At 35.6% G+C, this 25162-nt stretch overlaps 1 protein-coding gene across 3 annotated transcripts in view; it reads right to left on the bottom strand.

Moving 5' to 3' along the window:
• Window positions 1–884: 884 nt before the first annotated feature.
• Window positions 885–25162, bottom strand: part of LOC131231947 (phosphoserine phosphatase, chloroplastic-like) — a 47410-nt gene continuing 23132 nt past the window's right edge. For all 3 annotated transcript variants that reach the window (XM_058228366.1, XM_058228365.1, XM_058228364.1), the window contains 5 exons: window positions 19527–19620; window positions 17043–17192; window positions 16884–16937; window positions 1245–1322; window positions 885–1163 (listed from right to left, as the gene is read on the bottom strand). In XM_058228366.1, the coding sequence (XP_058084349.1) occupies window positions 1062–1163; window positions 1245–1322; window positions 16884–16937; window positions 17043–17192; window positions 19527–19620 (478 nt within the window). In that variant the 3' untranslated portion in view covers window positions 885–1061. The remainder of the gene's footprint in view (window positions 1164–1244; window positions 1323–16883; window positions 16938–17042; window positions 17193–19526; window positions 19621–25162) is intronic.

Raw genomic sequence — 25162 nt, forward strand, 5'->3', positions numbered from 1 at the left:
ACCTAAGGGAGTCCTGCCTCGATCTATTATTTTCGGCCGGGCTGCTTCCCTCAGTATGCATTTTGTCAGTCCCGTTAGTTTGGATGACCAAATCAGTGACACCCACATCATAAGGACCTGTTTGGTTGTCACTCTTTTAAAAAAATAAAAATGTGCTCAAGCAAATTTGTACATTAGGAAATTTTAAAAACTTAGTTCCATGGAGTAGATGTATCATGGACTTCAGAGTGATCCGCACACAGCTTTAGGCAACATGGGCTCCATGTATCAAGAGTTACAGGGAACTTGTGTCATCACGGGGACGTGGGGCTTCGAAAGAAAAGGGCGGGCGGCCTTTTGCTTGTTTTTACGTCAACTGAATTACATTTAATATGGAAAATGGCTACCAAACATCTGCCTTTCAGATAATTTGTTCAGAGAGCAGCGCATTTTAGGTGTCTACCAAACAGGCTGATTCAATAATCATTTTCTAGCCGAGGCGTTTTGCAACGATGATATGTATAGATGGAGAAATCTGCGGCCATCATCCCTAACAAACATCAACATAGAAAATGGATTGTTGCTACCGAAAGATTATGGCTTTGTACATAGCTCAAAAATATGGTTATCAGACCGATAATCATACAATATACTACTTGAAAATGCACTGTTAAAGTACCCAAGGAAAGAATTAGCAGTCAATCCATAAATTACACCGATCAGATGGTTTGGACCATTCAGTCCATTCAATTTTTGGGCTGTCAAACATTAATTAGGTGGCCAACCAGATCAAAGATACAGATCGTGTTTCCTTACTCCGAAACGTGATTCATTTCTTTTAGATTACATGCTAGCATGCTCATTGCTCCAACACTTGCAAAAAAAGTAAACTTGCTATTTGAAAATAAAAAATCAGAGAACACAGTTTTATTAATTAATGATAAAAATAACTGTAAAATCTGTTCTTTTCTTCTGTTTTTTTCTTTTTTCGTTTTTCTTTTTTCTTTATTTGGTAGACTTTCAGGGCTACCGCCTCATGAAACTCGGAAACTGTCCTCGGGGACTCAAACCTGAGTGATGCCTCAGGACCACATGTACTTTAACCAACTCAAGTAGACAATGGAGTTGGAGGCAAAACAACTGTAAAATCTTGGTGTCCAATGCAACCCCAAGAGACCAAACAGAAATATACTGATAAGGAATAGCATCAGACCAGACTATTCCAAGGAAGTAATCAAATCCTGCATTTGGAAAACCAACCAATCAGCTTTGGCTGCGACAGACTCCCGTAGTTGAACTCCAGCATAGCAGATAAACAAATCGGCACCACCTGGTTTACAAGCCTGAAAGAAAGAAAAGAAAAGAAAAAAAAAAACGCAAGGCCATGTCTAAATTTCTCCTTCAAATATCGTAAACGTCCCCTCTATAAGCATACCTCATTTTACAATGCCAGTAAAATTTGCATGTGCAACATGGTTTTAAGACTTGGACGAGTCCGATACAACTCAGCTCAGATTCGGTTCTACCCTGTTCAGTTCAATACCATGAGTCATCCTCAACTCACGTGAGTGAGCCCAATACAACCCTCAACTAAAGACAGTCAATACAAGTTGCTAAGGGCCCCCCGTTTGGATACCACCAAATAAGTTACTTTTTCTACTTACAGCAGTAGATAAGTAACTTATTTGAGATAAGCTTGGTTCAAAGATCAATCATAAGTAATTTTTTTACTTAAAGGTACTCAATCACTTCAGCTTATTAAATAGAAACCAAGATAAGCTACTTGAGGCATAAGTAGCTTATCTTAGGTAACTTATGATCCAAACACCCCCTAAGTGATGTGCAATGCCTGTGGGAAAAAATCGTTTTTTATTTTTTGTTTGGAGGGGGGGTTACAAAAAGTAGGTCTCTTTTTGGTACAACAGACCATGACACAGCTTCATCCTAAATTACCTACATGCCCTTTCAATTGCTTAAAAACCTTCTCGTGTCCTTTCATGTTACATTTTATTTGTTTTGAATGACTAATAACGTGTAACTTTCCCCTGCCAAGAGATGTGCCTTGTGATAGAGATGTTTGTTTCATGGAAAGCAATAATAGAAGAAAATCTCAAGATCTTAGACATCACAGATTATGGGACTTCTGCATCAATGTCATTTACTGGACATGGCTAATGAATCATTCATTTTTGAAGTTTATAATTCCATGGGCCACTTAGCAACTTAGCTTGGATTTTGTTAAATGGACCATGTGACTCTTGGGTGGACCACTTGGTTCCACATGTGGGCTCTTGTAATAATTGGGCTTAAATATGCATTGGGGTAGCTTTTAGGCCCATGGGTTTGCTTCATGTAATACTAAAGAAGGGCAATTTTGCACTTCTCTCTTTAATTATGAAAGCCCTAATAAAAATTGAGAGAAGTGTGGATGTTTTGGGCTGATTGAGCAGCCGTCCCTCTCTTCTCTCTTTTCCTTTCTTCCTTCTCCCCTCTTCTTTCCACTAAAAACACCCTAGTTGTTACTTTTTCCCTACGGCTGTCTACTGCCACTTCACTATGGGTAGTTAGCAAAGTGAATGAACCAAATTGCCCCAAGAAAAGAAGCTGACGTTTTGAGCAAAAGCAGCCTCCTTTCACCATGTCCCCATCTTTGCATCTCTTTCTCCCATGAAATCCTAATCTGCTGCTGGGTTTCCTTCTCTGCAATTCCTATCTCTAAAAATCCTCTTCCAATAGTGATTTCCGTGGTCGGAAGCCAGAAAAATCAAATGACACTCAAGAGAAGAAATCTCCAAGCTTTCCAAGCACAACAGATCTAGTCTCTTGCCATTCCTTGTTATTATATATTGAAAGTCTGAAACCATATATTTCAAGATTAGGTTTCTATTTTGTTGGGTCTATCTGTCACTCTAGTTCCTTTTGATTCTGCTTAAAGTTAAAAGCATTAAAAAACTACTTTTACGGGTTTTGTTGGGTTTTCATGTATAGACATTAGACAAAAGCAAATAAAATCAAAGCTCTCAACAGTACACTTTAAGGGGACTTATGGGAATCTCCATGTATATTTGTAAATTCTACTAATTTTTTTCTGATTTTGTGGAATTTATTCATATATATATGCACACACCCACACACACACCACAATGGGTACTCAAACCCATGACCATGGTGTTGAAACTCTTGTGAGTCCACCACTAAACCATGAGTAGGGACCCATCTTTTCATCAATATATGATTCTACCAAAGATCAAGCTTTCAATGCAAGATTAAAAAGGCTTTTCCTTTTTCAGCTAATAAGTCTATGATTTGTTCATGTTGTTTTTGTCCATTCTCCGACCATATACTTTCTACTAAACAGCCATGCTTTGAATATCTTATTTCTATGGGGGGTTTTTTTCCTTTTGTGGTTTTTTTTTTTTTTTTTGGTGGGTTTTATGTTTGTTCTTATTACATCTTTTTCTTTTTTTTTTGGAGAGATAACAACCATTTTGTTTAGAAGCCGCAAAAGCGGACAAAAAATATAACCCTTGGCCAACAAAATCAAGAAAGAAAGCCGCCAGCAGAGGCCTTTACATAAACCACCCAACTAGACACTAAATTCTTAACTTTCTACACGACCTCCCCTATACAGATTCTCATTCCTAAAACATCGCCCATTCAGTGCTCCCAAAGCACCCAACAAACACCCATTAAAAGCAGACGCCATTTAGCTTTCCCGGATTTGTCAACTCCCCCTCCATGCCATGCTCATATCAACTCGCTAACATACCTAGGCATAACCCAAGCGATTTGCACATTGTTGAAGAAGTGGTCAAAAGTTGAGCGAGTGAAGGGGCAATAGATGAAAAGGTGGTCAATAGGCTCCCCATTTCCCATGCACATTAGATAGATATTCAGAATGAGTGACCAATGATCTCCTCAACAGGTTGTCCACCGTGAGAACTCTACCACTGCCAAGGAGCCAAACAAAAACAGCCACCCTAGGAAGACCATCATAGAACCAAAAATGAAGAGGATGGGACGGGCCCAATTGGGAAGGAATCTCTGAAACCAAGAGAAATAAAGACTTCATCATAAACTTCGCCGACCAGTGTCGCAGCCAATAAATCAAGTCTTCTTCAACAATCGTCGGCCAAACAATGTTGAGAAGGTTCAAGAGTTGATGAACTCGTCAAACTCACCATCCAACAAATTCCTTTGGCAAGGGGGAGACCAAACAACTGAATCCTCAACTATGGAAAAGCACTCCGCCACTATGACAAATCTGTCGAAAGTAAGACGAGCGATCCTTGGCAACAAAGATTAAAGCACTTGCTCATTATACCAAGGATCCACCCAAAAGCAAATATGATTGCCTCTACCAAGCCTGAAGGAAATCCCCCGTCTAACCAAATGCTCGGTGTTTGCTATCGCTTTCCAAATTGCCGACGCTCTATATAACGAACGATGCCTCACAAACCAACTACCCTCTTGTGTGCTATATTTATCTTCTATCACCTGTCTCCAAAGCTTTCCTTCTTCTGCCCCAAACCGCCAAAATTAGTGCGCAAATAGAAAAAATATATTAAAAAATATAAAATGACACCACAAATCTGTAAAATGCACATTAACATGTTCTACTATGATTAACACATCATATTCTATGATTAAAACAGCAAACCATTTATTAAAAAATGATTTTTCGAATTTAAAAAAAAAAAGGCCAAAATTAGTGCGTAAATAGAAAAAAATATAAAAATATATAAAATGACACCACAAATCTGTAAAATGCACATTAACATGTTCTACTATGATTAACACATCATATTCTATGATTAAAATAGCAAAACATTCAATAAAAAGTATAACTACCTATTTTTGATAAATTTCTAGAAAATGGCCCACGGAGCTTCGATTCAAGAAAATCCTTAATATAATGTGTTTTTATTTCAAATACCAAGCCGAGATTGATCGAAAATAGTAATAGAAGGATTTAGTAAGAGTTTGGAAGAAAGTGATTTCAAAAAAACTGAAAAAACAGATCTTAAAAAGAATATATATATAACCATTATTTGACCGTTACGGCCTAGCCGTTACGGTACCAAAATCGGGGGGTCACCCATTACGCCCCCGTATCGCGTAACGGGTACGACCATTATCGTTACGTATCGGCCGTTACGGCTAAAACTTAACGAATACAAGACACTGTGTTGTCGAGCACTGACTTGGGAAACTTGAACGGGGAAAGGAAATAAATAGGCATATTGGAGAAAGTCGTCTTTAAGAGGGTGAACCAACCCCCCATGGACATACATCTGCATTTCCATGCTGCCAACTTCCTTTTGATGATTTCAATTACCCTATCCCATAGATACTTGGGCGGCTTCCCAACGTATAAAGGCAGCCCCGGAAATGTAGAGGAAAAGGCTCAAATCTTGCAACCAAAGATGTTCATGAAGTAAAGAAGGTCGAGCCTATCTACATTCACCCCAAGCATTTTTTACTTTGCCACATTAATTTTCAACCCCGATATAGCTTCAAAACACACCATTTTTTTTTATTTTTTTTGGTAGATTATCCATTGAGACCTCCTTAGCTTCGCAAAACAGAAGCGTGCCATCCACATACTGGAGATGAGAAATCTGTTTGTCAACCCTTGGGATATCAAATCCTCTAAACAAACCATTCGCAATACCCTTGACGAGCATCCCACTGAGAGCCTCCACCACCACAAAAAATTGGAAAGGCGAGAGTGGGTCTCACTGCCTCAATCCTCTAGAAGCCTTGAAGAAGCCTTTCATAGCTCCATTAACTAAAATAAAGAATGAAGCAAAAGCTACGCAAGCTTTCATCAATCCCCTCCATTTCTTACCAAAACTAAACCGATAAAACATGTAATCTAAAAAATCCCAATTCACATGGACAAAAGTTTTTTCAATATCCAATTTGCATACTAGACCTGTTTTATTTTCCTCGTATCTATAGTCAATGCATTCATAAGCCACTAGAGCACTATCTAGGATTTGCCTACCTGCCACAAAAGCCCCTTGATTTTCAGAAAGAACATTAGACAAAGCAGCCCTAAACTTGGAAGCAAGAATCTTAACCAGGATCTTGCAAGGGCTCCCAATTAAACTAATCGGCCTGAAGTCTTTTAAATTGTCTGCTCCTTCCACTTTGGGGATAAATGCAATTAAGGAGGCTCCTAACTCAACAGAAAGGCGATTCCTTTCCCAAAATTCCGCAAGGAAGTCCATAACACCCCCTTCATAATGTTCCAAAATCTTTGAAAGAAAAGAATTGGGAACAAGGTGTCCCATATCGATATCGGTTGGCATAACGGTGCCCTCCGAAATCGATACAGATACGGGAGCGTAACGGCGATACGGGGAGCGTAACGGCCCGTAAAGGCGCAAATTTTTTTTTTTAAACCAAAAAAATATGAAAAAATATGAATTAAATCCGAAATATTCTAAGCATTCCAAATATGCATTCATTTATAAATTGGAACATGTTTATGATGGTGTAACAGTCCACTCTTTGGTGAGAAGTTGTATCGGACTGTCTGATGAATTTATGAACCAGATAACATGAATTTGACTACAAAATTCATATATTTAATTTTCTAAATATCTAATTTATATACTTAACAATTTGATATCATTTCTCCCAATAGTTCTTTTAAAAAATGAAATTAAATTCAGGTAGATCGCGTTGCCAATTTGGGGCTGACTTGGAGGACCAATCCATGCCCCAAATCAGCCTCAAATTCATGCAATTTATTGGCATTATCCCACTTGTGAATTGGTGGACATTTATTGGATTGTGAATCATGAAAAAAAATCAAAAGGCCCTATTTTAAAAAATAAGTGTCCACAAATTAACAATTAAAACTATTCAAACAATTTGATTTTGGCATTTTGAGTTAGCAATTACAGTCCATAATTTAATTGGTAAATTTTAAGTTAATACATGTCTCGTGTACAATTTTTTAAGGGCCCGAATTAGGTAGGACTCAGATTGTGAAGTGTAGCACACGAGTGTCAAAGTTTTTTGGACCCCACTCGTGATGAATGTGTTATATCCACACTATCCATCAATTTTGCCAAATAATTTTAGGGCATGAACCCAAAAATGAGGCGGATCCAAAGCTCAGGTGGACCGCACCATAAGAAACAATAATAATTAAACGACAAAGTTTTAGATCAAGCTGACATGTGTGTTTTCCCTATTAACAGGTTAGACGGAAAATAAACATTACAGTGGACGTAAGAATTTTTTAATGGTGAGCATTCTATAACCACTGTTTCCTATGCTGTGGTCCACCTGAGATTTGGATCTTACTATTTTTTGAATCATAACCTAAAATGATGTGGCAAAATGGATGGACGGCATGGATAAAATGCATAAAGCATGGTGGGGCCCATGTGGCACATGTACATTTTATTAAAATGTGCAACGTGCTGCGTAACGCTTACCAGTCCATTCATTTGACGCAAGCAAGTCATGTGGGTCTGATCATGAGGTATGTGTTATATCTAAACTGTCCATTCATTTGCCGAGCTCGTCTTAAGGCTTGACACGAAAAATAATACAGATCTAATTATCAAGTGGACCACACTACAAAAAGCAGTGGGGGATTGAACGTCTACCATTGAAACCCTTTTTGGGATCAATATGAAATTTGTTTTTCCTCTTCATTCAGGTCTTTTTGACCTTTTGAACAGATTGGATGGAAAATAAACATTATAGTGGGCCTACGAATTTTTTAACGGTGAAAATCATCATCTCGCTGCTATTTTTGGTGTGGTCCAAACGATCTTTGGATACGATTCATTTTTTGGCTAATGCTTTAAAATGATATTTAAAAATATATGAACGGTGTAGATATAATAAATACATCACTGTGGAGCCCATGTAACTTTGATCTCCTTTGAATCGTTCGTACAACTCGGAGCTCAAGGACTGTCAGCGCTCGTCTTAGCATGACACGTACCTCCAGCTGGTGCGCGGTACACCTCCGAAAGAGAAAAAAAAAAGAAGGGGGATAGGGAAATCGAAAAGAAAAAAGAGGGAAAGGAGAGAAGAAAAATGAGGGAGAAGAGAGAGAGAGAGAGAGAGAGAGAGAAGAAGAAGCAGCAGCAGCAGGCCACCACAGCCGCAGCTTCTCGAGAAGAAGAAGAAGAGGAAGAAGAAGAAGAAGAAGAAAAGAAAGAAAAAAAAGGTAAGTATTTGTTTTGTTTTTTTTTTTTTCCTATTTTTTAAGGCCCGTGACAACCGTTACGGGTCAGTAACGGCTGTTTCACCTGTAACAGGCCCGTAACAGCCGTTACGGTAGCAAAATCAAGGCATCGCCCGTTACGCCCCCGTATCGCCTAACGGACCCCACCATTACCGTTATGTATCGGCCGTTACGGCCGATATGTAACCGATATGGGACACCCTGATTGGGAATCTGTCGGGGATAGGTGCCAGAGTGTCCCGAATCCGTTACGTTTCGGCAGTAACGGTAACGGTCGTACCTGTTACGCGATACGAGGGCATAACGGGCGACCCCCCGATTTTGGTACCGTAACAACCAATGTGTCCCGTATCGGTATTGGTTGGCGTAACGGTAACCTCCAAAACTGATACAGATACGGAGGCGTAACGGCCCGTAACGGCGCAAATTTTTTTTGCTAAAAAAATATGAAAAAATATGAATTAAATCCGGAATATTCTAAGCATTCCAAATATACATTCATTTATAAATTGGAACATGTTTATGGTGGTGTAACGGTCCACTCTTTGGTGAGAAGTTGCATCGAACTGTCTGATGAATTTATGAACCAGATAACCTGAATTTGACTACAAAATTCATATATTTAATTTTCTAATTATCTACTATCAATGATAGATATATTAGAATGAATATAATATGAAAATATCTTACATTAGGTGTTTGCAATTATTTTTGAGGAATTTCTCGAACATACCTGTGCACGTGACTGTGATTCCTGTCTATAACCTGTCATCCTCAAGTCAAGAATATTAAAAAAGTAATAATTAGTAATGTCTGATATCATATACTCGCCTACAACTTGATTAAGGATTACTTGATTGGTTGTCAGGGGAGCTATTTTAAATACAAGTTCGGCAATGTCAAGTGTGTACTCGCGGTGCCAATAACACTGCTGCAAATACTTACCTTAATACAAATATATACTCACAATCACAAGTCACCACCAAAATGAAAATCTAGTTTTTGTGGTTGCTCGACCTCCACATCATCATCATCGTCACCATCAGGCTGAGACTATCCAATAGGTGTCGATGCTGCATATCCATAATATCCAGTGCCAGAAGGAAATACTAGATCAACGAAACCAGAGGATGATTGATCTTGACTAGGCAACGACTCTGACCCCGAGTAAGAATATCCACCAGTGCCCGTCAAATGGCCATACTGGTGCCCATACTCAGGCTGTTGAGAATCTTGAGATTGAGAGTACGTCTGCTGTGATGAGTAACTTGGATTTGGATCTGGATATCTATAATCATATGGATATTGATCGGGAGGGTTACTCCAACATGAATGTGATGGAACAGGCTCAGTATAACCATCATAATCAAAATTCAACTGACCATAAGAATACCCATCATAATAACCAAGACCATGAGCCTGCTGATGATCCGGACCTCCCGGACCCAGTGCACCACTAGATGTACCCTCCTGCTGGCCGTATCGTGACTCGGTACACTCATAAGTCCGACCTCGTGTACCACCTCGTCGATGTTCAGCGGCATCGCTATCTCTAAACGGCTGTATAGGGCGCTGAGCAACACCAGAAGTGCCAACACCAGGGGCAGGGGGGTCATCGTCACCATCATCAGACACGGTCACGCTACCGCTGCTCGTACTCTTTTATTGATCTTGAGCCGTACCCGTACTTGGCATAAACGTTGCCCCTCTTACTGGGTCCAACACATCTACACGACTCTCTTGTTGCGCTCTACGTATTTCCGGGTCATCAATTTCCAATTCTCCACTATCCTCTTCAATTTGATTTTTCCTTGTTTCCAACCAAGGTAGAAGCGGGTCATCCTCATCATAAATATTGTCCAAGTTTATTGGACAGTAGTCTCTGGCAACGACAGCTGTAATGCTCCTATGATGTCGTCGCATTCTTAGTTTTATATTGTAGTGCATGAAAATAAGTCTATATAATGTTCTAGTCTGCAATCTATTCTTATTCTTTGAATGAATAAGTGCAAAATAACTCTAATTCCTTTCGCAGCTAGATGAAGATGTTGTCTAGCTTAAAACTTTTACTGCAATTTTTTGGAGTCTTCGTACTCTCTCCAAAATTCATCCACCATTCGGCCGATTGCAACCTAGATACTGCATGCTGTGCAAGAGCATCTCCAAAGCTACTAAGGCGATTTCCAAATGTATCTAATTCATTCAACGCCTTTATTGGCATATCTAAGTTAGGCTCTAATCGCTTTATCACATTTTTTAGCCCGACACGAACTTCATCATCCTCAACAAATGATTGGGCATATCTATACCTAGGATTTAAATAGTAACCTGCTGCATGAAGATCATGATGGAGTTGTTTTGTCCATCTCCTGTCGATCATCTTCCAATAAGACTCCCAGCTTCTACAATCACGTTGAATTGTCAACTTTGCCTTATCCATGGCATCGTATAGGAAGCCCATGGTAGGTGCTTCGTCGGTTTCAACAAGACGGAGTACCCTCATTAGTGGCTCCATCACCTTTAGGATCGACTTGACCTTCTTCCAATATTTGTAGTCCCGTATGGTATTCATAACTTCAATCGGTGTCCCTGATGTCTTCTTCCCATGTTTTGTGTTGAGCTATTCTCGGGAAGCGAACATCTCACTCAACTCTCCCCTATGCTGGAATAAACTCTCTAATGCTATAAAGTTTGTTGCGAATCTAGTCGCCGTAGGCCTCAATAACTCTCGTCCTTTCGTGAACTTTCTCATTATTGCGACTACTTGATTATGGTTGTAAATAAACATCGTCACTTCTCTTGCCCTTTCGACCATTTCCTTAACATTCTTCTTCTTCCCAATATCTTCCAATATAATATCAATACAATGGGCAGCACATGGTGACCAAAAAAGATGTTTTCTCTTATCCATCAACATATGTCCTGCAAGCTTATATGTTGCTTCATTATCTGTCACAATCTGTACTATATTCTCCTCACCAATCTCGTCCACAACTTTATCCATTAGTCCATTAATATAAGAAAAAATTTTTGTTGCCTCTGAGGCATCAATTGACTTATGGTATATAGTTCCTAAGTGGCAATACACCATGAAGTTGATCATGCTGCGTCTGGTTGGGCCAGTTCAACCATCACACATGATCGTGCATCCTCTGGCTTGTCATACAGGTTTAAAGGTAGCCACGTATGCTTTCACATCCGCATACTCTGCATCTGTCCATTTCCCCCTAATCTCCTTAGCCGTGGGAGCTTTTATTCCTTCACCTGCTTCTGCTGCTGCATCAATTACCACCTGTCAATATGGAGAATTGGTTGCGTTAGGAGGTATGTTGGCATGTATAAATAACTTTGCTGCTGCTCTACCTAATTTCTCAATGGAAGTTCTACTCCACATTTGTTTTTTCTTCTTTTGTTTAGTTGATTCTTTCCTAAACAGTATTGGATCAATAGAGGGTCTCCTAGGCTCATTTACTTCTTCATCCAAACGTATAGGGGCATCACGTGAAGATGTCTGTCGACGGCTCCCAAACACATGTCGTAACCCACCAAACCTACCCCCCCCCCCGCCCGTATCACGGACTGACCCATGCGTGCCAAACATGCGGCGACGTTCTTCCTCTTCATGAGCTAGACGCAAGCTCTCTCTCCTAACTATAGTTACTTCTCGATCTGAATCTTCATCAGAATCAATAATATCTTCATCACGAACGCCCATATATTCAGGATCAAACACCTCATGTCAAGCTGCATCCAAAATAACGTCTTTCTTTTGTACAGCAGCACGTTTACCCTTCAACTCATCCAGACTAGCTTGTATTAAAATCATTCTCTTTCGGTACTCTACTACATGGCACAACTTGACCCTTTCGATGTGTCAAATGTTGTTTGAGACGGTTAATTCTACCAGTCACTAGTCTATCACAATACTTGCACTTCATTTGGTGCCTAGTACCACCAACTCTCTCACAATGTTGTCATCCCATATCCTCACTTGTTGTTGGCCAGACCCAGACATTTCTTTAGGTTTAGGTAGATACTAGATAATTAGATATGAATGAGTGTATGACCTATGCTAATAAAGATGATTTTATATTCTAACTAAACCCTAAGAAGCTCCAAGGCAAAACCTGTCCAATATAAGCAAATAAAAACATAATGTCACTAACTCGAAAATAGAAAAAATTATAAAATAACACCGCAAATCTGTAAAATGCACATTAACATGTTCTACTATAATTAACACATCAAATTCTATGATTAAATTACCAAACTATTCATTTAAAAATGAATTTTCGAATTTTAAAAAAAAAAAGGCCAAAATTAATGCGTAAATAGAAAAAAATATAAAAATATATAAAATGGCACCCCAAATCTGTAAAATGCACATTAACATGTTCTACTATGATTAACACATCATATGGTATGATTAAAACAGCAAAACAACCATTGAAAATTGATTTTTCGAATTTTAAAAAAGGGCAAAAATTCATGCGTAAATAGAAAAAAATATATAAAAATATTAAATGGCACCCCAAATCTGTAAAATACACATTAACATGTTCTACTATGATTAACACATCATATGGCATGATTAAAACAGCAAAACAACCATTAAAATTTGATTTTTCGAATTTTAAAAAAAAGGGGGCCAAAATTCATGCATAAATAGAAAAAAATATTAAATGGCACCCCAAATCTGTAAAATGCACATTAACATGTTCTACTATGATTAACACATCATATGGCATGATTAAAACAGCAAAACAACCATTAAAAATTGATTTTTCAAATTTTTTTAAAAAAAGGACCATAATTCATGCGTAAATAAAAAAAATATATTAAAAAAATATTAAATGGCACCCCAAATCTGAAAATGCACATTAACATGTTCTAATATGGATTAACACATCATATGTCTGATTAAAACAGCAAAACAACCATTAAAAATTGCTTTTTCGAATTTTTAAAAAAAAAGGCCAAAATTCATGCGTAAATAGAAAAAAATATATTAAAAAAAATATTAAATGGCACCCCAAATCTGTAAAATGCACATTAACATGTTCTACTATGGTTAACACATCATATGGCATGATTAAAACAGCAAAACAACCATTAAAAATTGATTTTTTGAATTTTTTTTAAAAAAAGGCCAAAATTCATGCGTAAATAGAAAAAAATATTTAAAAAAATATTAAATGGCACCCCAAATCTGTAAAATGCGCATTAACATGTTCTACTATGATTAACACATCATATGACATGATTAAAACAGCAAAACAACCATTTAAAATTGATTTTTCGAATTTTAAAAAAAAGGACCAAAATTCATGCGTAAATAGAAAAAATATAAAAAAAATATTAAATGGCACCCCAAATCTGTAAAATGCACATTAACATGTTCTACTATGATTAACACATCATATGACATGATTAAAACAGCAAAACATATTATTAAAAGTATAAATACCTATTTTTGACGAATTTCTGAAAAATAGCCCACCGAGCTTTGATTCAACAAAATCCGTAATATAATGTGTTTTTATCTCAAATACCCAGCCAAGGTTGGTCAAAATTAGTAGTAGGAGTGAGAAACAATTTGGAAGCAAAAGGTTTCAAAAAAACAGCAAAAACAGAGCTTAAAATGGAAAAAAAAAAAAGTTACCATTAAATGACCGTTACGGGCCCGTAACAGCCGTTACGCCTGTAACGGGCCCGTATCGGCCGATACGGGTACAAAAATGGAAACGGCCGATACGACCCCGAAACACGTAACGGTTCCCACCGTTACCGTTACGTATCGGCCGTTACGTAACCGTTTTGGTACACCTTAGTAACAGCCGTTACGGGGCGTAACGGCCGTTACTGCCCCATAACGACTAGGCCGTAACAGTCAAATAGCGGTCATATTTTTTTTCTTTTTAAGCTCTATTTTTTCAGTTTTTTTGAAACAACTTTCTTCCAAACTCTTACTAAATCCTTCTATTACTATTTTCGACCAATCTTGGCTTGGTATTTGAGATAAAAACACATTATATTAAGGATTTTCTTGAATCGAAGCTCCGTGGGCCATTTTCTAGAAATTCATCAAAAATAAGTATTTATACTTTTTATTGAATGTTTTGCTGTTTTAATCATAGAATATGATATGTTAATCATAGTAGAACATGTTAATGTGCATTTTACAGATTTGTGGTGTCATTTTATATTTTTTTATATTTTTTTCTATTTACGGACTAATTTTGGCCTTTTTTTAATTCGAAAAATCATTTTTTTAATGAATGGTTTGTTGTTTTAATCATAGAATATGATGTGTTAATCATAGTAGAACATGTTAATGTGCATTTTATAGATTTGTGGTGTCATTTTATATTTTTTTAATATTTTTTTCTATTTACGCACTAATTTTGGCCCTTTTTTTAAAATTCGAAAAATCATTTTTAATGAATGGTTTGCTGTTTTAATCATAGAATATGATGTGTTAATCATAGTAGATCATGTTAATATGCATTTTACAGATTTGTGGTGTCATTTTATATTTTTTTATATTTTTTCTATTTACGTACTAATTTCGACCCTTTTTTTAAAAATTTGAAAAATCATTTTTTAATGAATGGTTTGCTATTTTAATCATAGAATACGATGTGTTAATTATAATAGAACATGTTAATGTGCATTTTACAAATTTGTGGTGTCATTTTATATTTTTGTATATTTTTTTCTATTTACGCACTAATTTCGGCCCTTTTTTTTTAATTCGAAAAATCATTTTTTAATTTATGGTTTGTTGTTTTAATCATAGAATATGATGTGTTAATCATAGTAAAAACATGTTAATGTGCATTTTACAGATTTGTGGTGTCATTTTATATTTTTTTCTATTTACGCACTAATTTCAGCCCTTTTTTTTTTAATTCGAAAAATCATTTTTTAATGAATGGTTTGTTGTTTTAATCATAGAATATGATATGTTAATCATAGTAGAACATGTTAATGTACATTTTATAGATTTGTGGTGTCATTTTATTTTTTTATATTTTTTTCTATTTACGCACTAATTTCGGCCCTTTTTTTTAATTCGAAAAATCATTTTTTAATGAATGATTTGTTATTTTAATTAAAGAATATGATGTGTTAATCATAGTAGAACATGTTAATGTGCATTTTACAGATTTGTAGTGTCATTTTATATTTTTTTATATTTTTTTCTATTTATGCACTAATTTCGGCCCTTTTTTAAAAAAATTCGAAAAATCATTTTTAATGAATAGTTTGTTGTTTTAATCATAGAATATGATGTGTTAATCATAGTAGACCATGTTAATGTGCATTTTACAGATTTGTGGTGTCATTTTATATTTTTTTATATTTTTTTCTATTTACGCACTAATTTCAGCCTTTTTTAAAAAAATTCAAAAAATCATTTTTTAATGAATGATTTGCTGATTTAATCATAGAATTTGATGTGTTATATATTAATTATAGTAGAACATGTTAATGTACATTTTATAGATTTGTAGTGTCATTTTATAATTTTTTTCTATTTTCGAATTAGTGACTTTATGTTTTTATTTGCTTATATTGGACAGGTTTTGGAGCTTCTTAGGATTTAGTTAGAACATAAAATCATCTTTATTGACATATGTCATACACTCATACTCATATCTAATCTATATCTAATTATCTAGTATCTACCTAAAGCTAAAGAAATGTCTGGGTCTGGCCAACAAGTGAGGATATTGGATGGCAACATTGTGAGAGGGTTGGTGGTACTAGGCACCAAATGAAGTGTAACTATTGTGATAGACTAGTGACTGGTGGAATTACCCGTCTCAAAAAATATTTGGCACATCGAAAGAGTCAAGTTGCGGGATATACTATAGTACCAAAAGCGATAATGTTTTTAATACAAGCTAGTCTGGATGAGTCGAAGGATAAACGTGCCGCTGTACAAAAGAAGAAAGATGATATTTTGGATGCAGCTCGACAGGAGGTGTTTGGTCCTGAATATATGGGCATTCGTGATGAATTTTGTAGATAGTTAGAAAATTAAATATATGAATTTTGTAGTCAAATTCAGGTTATCTGGTTCATAAATTCATCAGACAGTCCGATACAACTTTTCACCAAAGAGTGGACCATTACACCACCATAAACATGTTCCAATTTATAAATGAATGCATATTTGGAATTATTAGAATATTCCGGATTTAATCCATATTTTTTCATTTTTTTTTGGCAAAAAAAAAAAATTTGCGCTGTTACGCCCCTGTATCCATATCTGTATCGGAGGGCACCATTACGCCAACCGATACCGATACGGGATACCTTGATAGGCGCTTTGTCCCTACACATCAATCCAATGATTGCTTTCACCTCTTCTTCTGAGAACGGCTGACAAATTCAAGGATTCTATCTTAGATTTTATGGTTTTCAAAGGGCTGAAATGGTAGCCCTCTTATAAAATGAATGTTTTCCAAGGGTTACTATCGTTTTTTTTCTTGAAAAATGCTTAAAAGCATTCCTATTTCCATTGGAAAAAGTGACGTACCAGTTGGTTTACACACATACAAGAAAAGAGGCATTTTTAGAAATACACAAACATGGGATGTTTTTGCAGTACATGAAAAGGGAGGGTTATATGCAAAATAAAAATAAAAAATAAATAAAAATAAAAATTTATTACCTCTTGATCAGTTGCACCATCCCCAATCATGACTAGAGCCCTGTAACCATGCACCTGCAACTCCAATATATGCACAAGAATTGTGAATTAGCAGATGGCATTCTATTTATCGAAAGTACTATAGATGGAGGCAACTGTAAAAAAACTCAAAGATCTTACTTTTCTTATATTTTGAACAGTGGTAGCTTTCCCACCACTCCTTGAAGTAGGCTCATTTATATCAAACCCACAAAACCCCCCAGAACTTCCAAACAGCAGTTGATTCGCGAAAATGTTCTCAGGTGGGATTCCAAGTTGTAATGCCACAGGCTTCATGAACAATTGCTCCAGTTAATAATTTTGAAGAATATGGTTACAATGGTATATGCTCCAGTTAATAATTTTGAAGAATATGGTTACAATGGTAGCTTTCCCACCACTCCTTGAAGTAGGCTCATTTATATCAAACCCACAAAACTCCCCAGAACTTCCAAACAGCAGTTGATTCGCAAAAATGTTCTCAGGTGGGATTCCAAGTTGTAATGCCACAGGCTTCATGAACAATTGCTCCAGTTAATAATTTTGAAGAATATGGTTACAATGGTATATGCAATTCGAAATGTAAAAGCTTTAAATTGAAATAATACTGATTAAGTATATAGCATGCGCGTGTACATGTATACATGAATGGCATTGCAAAAGGGACCAAATAAGGCACTGAACTGTAAATATGCATGGATACAGATATTACCATGGGCAGTTCTGCAAAATTGATATGTTTTTGAAAAATATCAAATTAATAGAAAAAACTATCTTCCTGAATGAAAAATAACTTTTTGAAGTGGAAATTTTATAGCGAAATTCTAATAAATCATGATCAACAGCATCATTGCACTGTTATGCCAATCACAAGATCTGGACCAGGAATTCTCATGATTTCTTGGCAAAAATTCAACTACCGGCCTACCTAAAATTAGCAGTCCTTTATGAGTAGTGCATTGCACCAGGTGGAGTTCAGCTCTCAATTTTTTTATAAGTAGTGCATTTGTTAATAGTTTCTTAACTCCTGATGCCTAAAGAAAATGGTGAATACCCAGACGGGCCAGAGAAAATCTTGTGAATACATAGAAGAAGTTTCTTTTTTTATTTTTCCTAATATAATTTCTATTTCTCTCAGAAATACAATGCTAATATTTTATTTTCAACTGGTTCTTTTCTATTACATTTTATTTCCCCCCATTCAGTAACGAATGTCTGGGATTCATTGGAATTGTTTCCCAAACCAAGTAATTGCCTCCCTAATTATTCACAGATCCAAACTTGGCAACATTCTTGTGGGGACAAGCCACAAGCCACCATATTAACTACTAATAAATAATGTAAAAGCTGTTGAAATTGGGTTTGGCTCAACCTGAACCAGATTGACCAAACCCAAGCTCGGATCAGGTTGTCAATATCCTCAAGTCGGGTTTGGGTTTGAAAACACCACCCCAATTTGAAAGTGGGTTAGGTTTGGGTTGAGCAAATTAAGGTCAGGTAAGGTCGGTTTGGAAATGATCACATGTACTTGGGTAAGGTCGGGTCAGGTTGGGTCGACCGTAGAGAAATTTGGGTTGGGTTCGGGTTGCGCACCTCAGGTTGAAATTTGGGTCAGGTTGCAGGTTGAGTCCTCTTGAGGTCATGTCAGACATGGGTTGACCCTCAACCAGACCCAACCTACCCGAGTTGCACCCTACTGGCAACTACAGTTTGGGCATATTTTTGGATGGTACACTAATTAGAAATGATTGCCACGGCTATACTTATTTTGTGTTGGATCATGGCTTTTCCTAATCAAAGAGGACACAGCATTTCTTGCCACACTAATCTACCAGAGCTCCACTGCACTGTTTTAAGCATATGATTACCTGCACAGAAGCTTCAGGTTGTTGCTCTGAATAGCTTCTTCGGCCACTTACATGACAGACACAACACACAATAGGATCAGCCAGAACCCAGTTTTGAATCCTTATGCTTTGGGATGTTATGATTTGAGTTCTGAAGCATCCATCAGTAAGTAGTCATTTTACTTCCATAACAACTTCTCCGACACTGTAACCATTGTCCTTCACAGGCATGGTGGAGGAGACTGCTTAACAAATCTCACTACTCGAGTATCACTTTTCTATGTGGGTTTGGTGCAGTATTTTGTGGTCCCTTGGGTGAAGCTTGGAGGCTCTTTGATGTTCATCCAGCAGCACAAAGAAATGGGGTTGGCAAGAATTATATGGAACTGAGCCTCAGGATCCGTACATGTGAGGCCCATGGATCGGTGATATTTGTTTATCTGATGGGTCCCGCGACCCTTTGATCAGTGCCAACAAATAGGGTGTTAAGAGAAACCTGAGGACACTGCAGAAATTCATGGGCATGTATAATGCCTTGATATTCAGATTGGCCACACTTAGAGAGAGGCCAACTCTAGCTGACAGCTAGACTGATTGCAGTAGTACCTTATGGGACACAAACTGTGCTTTTATTTCCTGCCACCAATAACTCTCCACTCATGTGAAAGAAAAATTACAAAATTTGCTTGCTTAGTAAAGTTTAACTAGCAACCAATGCTCAAAAAGGCATGAAATAGAAGAGAAGTTGAAGCACATTTAGAAGTTTAGCAGCATATACTTGGATCATCTGACGGAAGCCTCCAGAAATCAGGTAAACATCAGTTTTCTTAGCCTTCAGCTTCTTGATCAAATCTGTTATGCCTGGAGTCAACCTACACATAGAAAGCAGAAAACTTCAAGTTTGACTGAGGGGTAAACCCTAGATCGGATATTAGAGAAAATCCATCATCAGGGAACACGTGTACTATCTATCATAGCTCAAAAAGAGGAAAAATAATCGTTGTATTATCTTTAATATGATTTTGCAATGCTGAAAAAACTTGTTTACATGAAACAAATATTTCTTTTCTCATAAGCTTAGGGCACGTTTGGATCTACCTCCAAAATAGTGCATAATAAGAATAACGTAGGTATCATTTGGCAGCATGGAAAATGGATCCTATGATAAGTGGGCTTTGATTTTCTCATATGGGGCTAGTCTTGTCATTTCACTCAGATTAAGATACAAATAAGGGATGCCCCAAGGTGTCCCGTATCGGTATCGGTTGGCGTAACGGTGACCTCTAAAACCGATACGGATATGGGGGCGTAACGGTGATACGGGGGCGTAACGGCCCGTAACGGCGCAAAATTTTTTTTTTGCCAAAAAAATATGAAAAAATATGGATTAAATCCGGAATATTCTAAGCATTCCAAATATGCATTCATTTATAAATTGGAACATGTTTATGGTGGTGTAACGGTCCACTCTTTGGTGAGAAGTTGTATCGGACTGTCTGATGAATTTATGAACCAGATAACCTGAATTTGACTACAAAATTCATATATTTAATTTTCTAACTATCTACTATCAATGATAGATATATTAAAATGAATGTAATATGAAAATATCTTACATTTAGGTGTTTGCAATTATTTTTGAGGGCCAAAATTCATGCGTAAATAGAAAAAAATATTAAAAAAATATAAAATGGGACCCCAAATATGTAAAATGCACATTAACATGTTCTACTATGATTAACACATCATATGACATCATTAAAACAGCAAAATAATCATTAAAAATGATTTTTTGAATTTTCAAAAAAAGGGCCGAAATAAATGCGTAAATAGAAAAAATTTTAAAAAAATATAAAATTGCACCCCAAATATGTAAACTTCACATTAACTTGTTCTAATATGATTAACATATCATATGACATCATTAAAACAGCAAAAGAATCATTAAAAATGATTTTTTGAATTTTCAAAAAAAGGGCCGAAATAAATGCCTAAATAGAAAAAATATAAAATGGCACCCCAAATCTGTAAAATGCATATTAACATGTTCTACTATGATTAAAACATCATATGACATCATTAAAACAGCAAAATAATCATTAAAAAATTATTTTTCTAATTTTCAAAAAAAGGGCCAAAATAAATGCGTAAATAGAAAAAAATATAAAAAATATATAAAATGGCACCCCAAATCTGTAAAATGCACATTAACATGTTCTACTATGATTAACACATCATATGACGTCATTAAAACAGCCAAAGAATCATTAAAAAATGATTTTTCGAATTTTCAAAAAAAGGGCCAAAATAAATGCGTAAATAGAAAAAAATATTAAAAAAATATAAAATGGCACCCCAAATCTGTAAAATGCACATTAACATGTTCTACTATGATTAACACATCAAATGGCATGATTAAAACAGCAAAACAACCATTAAAATTTGATTTTTCGAATTTTAAAAAAAGGGGCCAAAATTCATGCGTAAATAGAAAAAAATATTAAATGGTACCCCAAATTTGTAAAATGTACATTAACACATTCTACTATGACTAACACATCATATGACATGATTAAAACAGCAAAACATATTAAAAAAAAGTATAAATACCTATTTTTGACGAATTTCTGAAAAATGGCCCACCGAGCTTTGATTCAAAAAAATCTGTAATATAATGTGTTTTTATCTCAAATACCTAGCTAAGGTTGGTCGAAATTAGTAGTAGAATGAGTGAAAAACAGTTTGGAAGCAAGAGGTTTCAAAAAAACAGCAAAAAATGAAAAAAAAAAAAAAATTTTACTGATACGAGCCCGTAACGGGCCCGTATCGACCGATACGGGTACAAAAAATCGTATCGGCCGATACGGCCCCAAAACGGGTAACGGTTCGCACCGTTACCGTTACGTATCGGCCGATACGGCCGATACGTAACCGATTTGGCACACCCTGGGATGCCCCTAGCATTATATATTCACTCACCTGATGATGACTTCTCTCCTTTACGGGAAGGAAGTTTGAAAAAGGCGAAAAAGGTTACCAAAACCAATGTTTTAAATATCAACGATACCAGCCGATGTATCCCACGATATATCTTGTATCCCACCCGTGTGATACGAAACGCACATGTAGTGTTGATATATCCCACATGTTCGATCTGGTGAGCATTTTCAATTTCCGATCCATTTTTTTGTTGAAATTATGTTAAATTAGTGTCAAATGGTTACAAATCCATTAGTTCTTTATGTTTTGCATGAAAGATCATGGAGTTTAAGCTTTGATTTTGATATCCATTGGTTCTTCATGTTCTCCATGTTTTTTTCAAAATTTTCCTTCAACCAGCTGTCAATTGAGACTAATTTCGAAGTATTTATGAGTATTTTATGAAATGCTCATCACATGCACTATAATTTCGAAATTTAGGTGTAAGTGGTCCGATTTGAGGGAAATTGGGAATATTTTCCCACATTGCTTGCAATGTTACACTCCAAACATGAAATCAAGCATGTATGAGGGTTGATTTACTGATTTGTTAAGTCCTTGTCAATTTTTGAAAATAAAAAATTATTTTTAAGTAAAAATTAATAATAAAAAAATTAATTAAGAAATATTTTTTTTTTCAAAATATCCCTTCAACCAACTGTCAATTGAGACTAATTTCGAAGTATTTAAGAGTGTTTGATGAAATGATCATCACATACACTCTAAATCTTATGCATTCAATATGAATATAGTCACATTAATTCAGTCAGACAGTGCATAGCTTAGCACCCTGTAGAAAGGAAGCCTATCATGTGCACTTCTTTTTTGAAATGTTATGATTTAAAAGTGTTTATTAAGGTGTTTTTTAACAATACATGAAGTTTAATTGAAAAATTCAACCATTTTCCTAATGTTTCCCCATGTTTCCCAAAGTGCGATAAATTACCCGATACAAAAGACATATCCCGTGTGATAACCAATACATATCTGTATCCAAAGGATGCGATGCATAACGCGATATCGATATTTCAAACACTGACCAAAACGACTTCTACAATAACACATCCCAAACAGTCAACCTAAGTAGCAGTTACTCTTGACAATAGATAGAAGCTATTTTTTAAAAGGAAAAAAAATATTAATTTTTTTCCAGATCATTTCTTTCTAAAAGATGATAAAAGGAAGTCTTTCTGTCTACAACCCTTTTTTTGTGGTGAAATTGATACCAAACACATTAATTTCTCAATTTCCCAGATCCTAATTCTACCTTTATCTTTCCTTTTATTCTTTTTCTTTCCTATTCATCCTATTGTTCAAATACCCTGATTTATTTCTGTAATAATCCGAATTAATCTTAACCATTCGATTATAACCATCGATCAACATACCAAATTAGTACAATATGACCATTGATCTACAAGATCAACTGGTCCAATCTCAACCATTGATTTGGACATATCTAATCCAATTATTCGTTAACTAATAAATCCAACCATGCATTTAACCATTCATCCAATGATACAACCATCAAACCGTCCATCTCACCACCAATCCACAGGTACATCACGAAGTCCGGCCCCCGATCACACATGAACTCATCTAACCGTACATTTATCCATCCATCCATCCATACATCCATCCGTCCATTTATGTATACATCGATCTATCTATCCATCTACATAATCCATTTATGTACCATTGAATACATCACAACTACAGGTTAATTCATGCATTAAATAATAGACACGTGTACACCCATGTCATGCATGCACACCTCTCACACATGTTGCATGCATACACACTTATCACACGTGTGGCATGCACATACATATGGCACACGTACAATGCATGTACAAACTTGAATGCAAGTACATAACATGTGTTAAAAAAATAACCAAAAAAAATAAAAAGTGGTCAAAAGGAAAGAGAAAATGGAAGCAAGAGGTGTAACTTCTTTACTTCATGTGTGCATAAAAAATACTATATGTAAGGAAGTTCGTTGTGAGATAAGATGCAATAGCATGCAGTGTGCAACGTGAGGAGAGAGAGTGAGAGGGAAAAAAAAACTTTAACTATCCACGGGAAATATAAGTAAAGATAGGAGCAGCGAAAAAAGAATAATAATAATAAAGAGAGAAAAATAAGAGGAAGGAGAGAAATTTTAAATAAATAAATAAATAAAAAAAGACTTTTTCTTTTATAATATGTGAGTTTGTCTCACTTTATGTTTATAAAAAAAAAAATTTTAAAAATTATATATATTTATTTATTTGTACATAATTAATGTTGTCATCTTCATTATTTTTATTTCATTTTTTAAAATTGTTGTAATTATTTATCATGCTTTTTAATATTTCATTTTTTATTTTTTTTTTGCTTCGGTTATTAATATTTTAGCATGCCTCAATTTGACTTTAAGTTTTGCTTTTTATTAATCCTACACTAATAATTCATTTTTAGGATCTCCATTTTGCTAAAATAATTGTAGAAATCTCAAGTTTATATATAATTTTCAAGAATTTCAAATATAATAGATTATATTGCATTTGTATTTTTCTACGTGAAACTTTGATTGTGTATGGATAGTTTACATTGATTTGAAATTTTTTTTTTGATTTGATAAATTATTTACATCATAGATGATGGATTCAACCAAAGAATAGCAATCATTGCAAATTTTTATAAATATTTGGTTCATATAATATTGCATGACCATAACAGTTTTTAGAACATCAGAAAATAGGAGGGGCGATCAAGTCCTCTGGGTTGAAAATCCCTAGAGCATAAAATAGGTAGGGCGATCAAGACCATTGGGTTGAAAGTCCCAGAAACCCAACTGGTGACATGCTCACCCATTCAAAGTGCACTTGGTGACTACTGAACCTGACAGCAGGAACCTTTTGCAATCCTGATTTACTCACCCACCCAAAGGGTACGGTAGAGGTTCCAAGAAGTATCAGTAGGGTTTTTGGGACTTTCAACCCAAGGGTCTTGATCGTCCTACCTATTTACGCTTTAGGGATTTTCAACCCAGAAGACTTGATCACCTTACCTATTTTCTGATGTTCTAAAAACTATTATAGTCATGCATGATTTCAATATTATTACATGAACCAAATATTTATAAAAATTTACAATGATCGTTATTCTTCGATTGAATCCATAATATATGATGTAAATAATTTATTAAACCAAAAACAAAATTTCAAATCAATATAAACTATTCATACACGATCAAAGTTCTACATAGAAAAACACACATGCAACATAATCTATTATATTTAAGATTCTTGAAAATTATATATAAACTCAAATTTTCTACAATAATTTTAACAAAATAAAAATAGAAATCCTAAAAATGAATTACTAGTGCAGGATTAATAATAAACAAAACTTAAAATCAAATTGAGGCATGCTTAAATATCAGCAACCAAG

Source organism: Magnolia sinica, chromosome 17 (assembly GCF_029962835.1).
Source record: "Magnolia sinica isolate HGM2019 chromosome 17, MsV1, whole genome shotgun sequence".
Taxonomy (NCBI): Eukaryota; Viridiplantae; Streptophyta; class Magnoliopsida; order Magnoliales; family Magnoliaceae; genus Magnolia; species Magnolia sinica.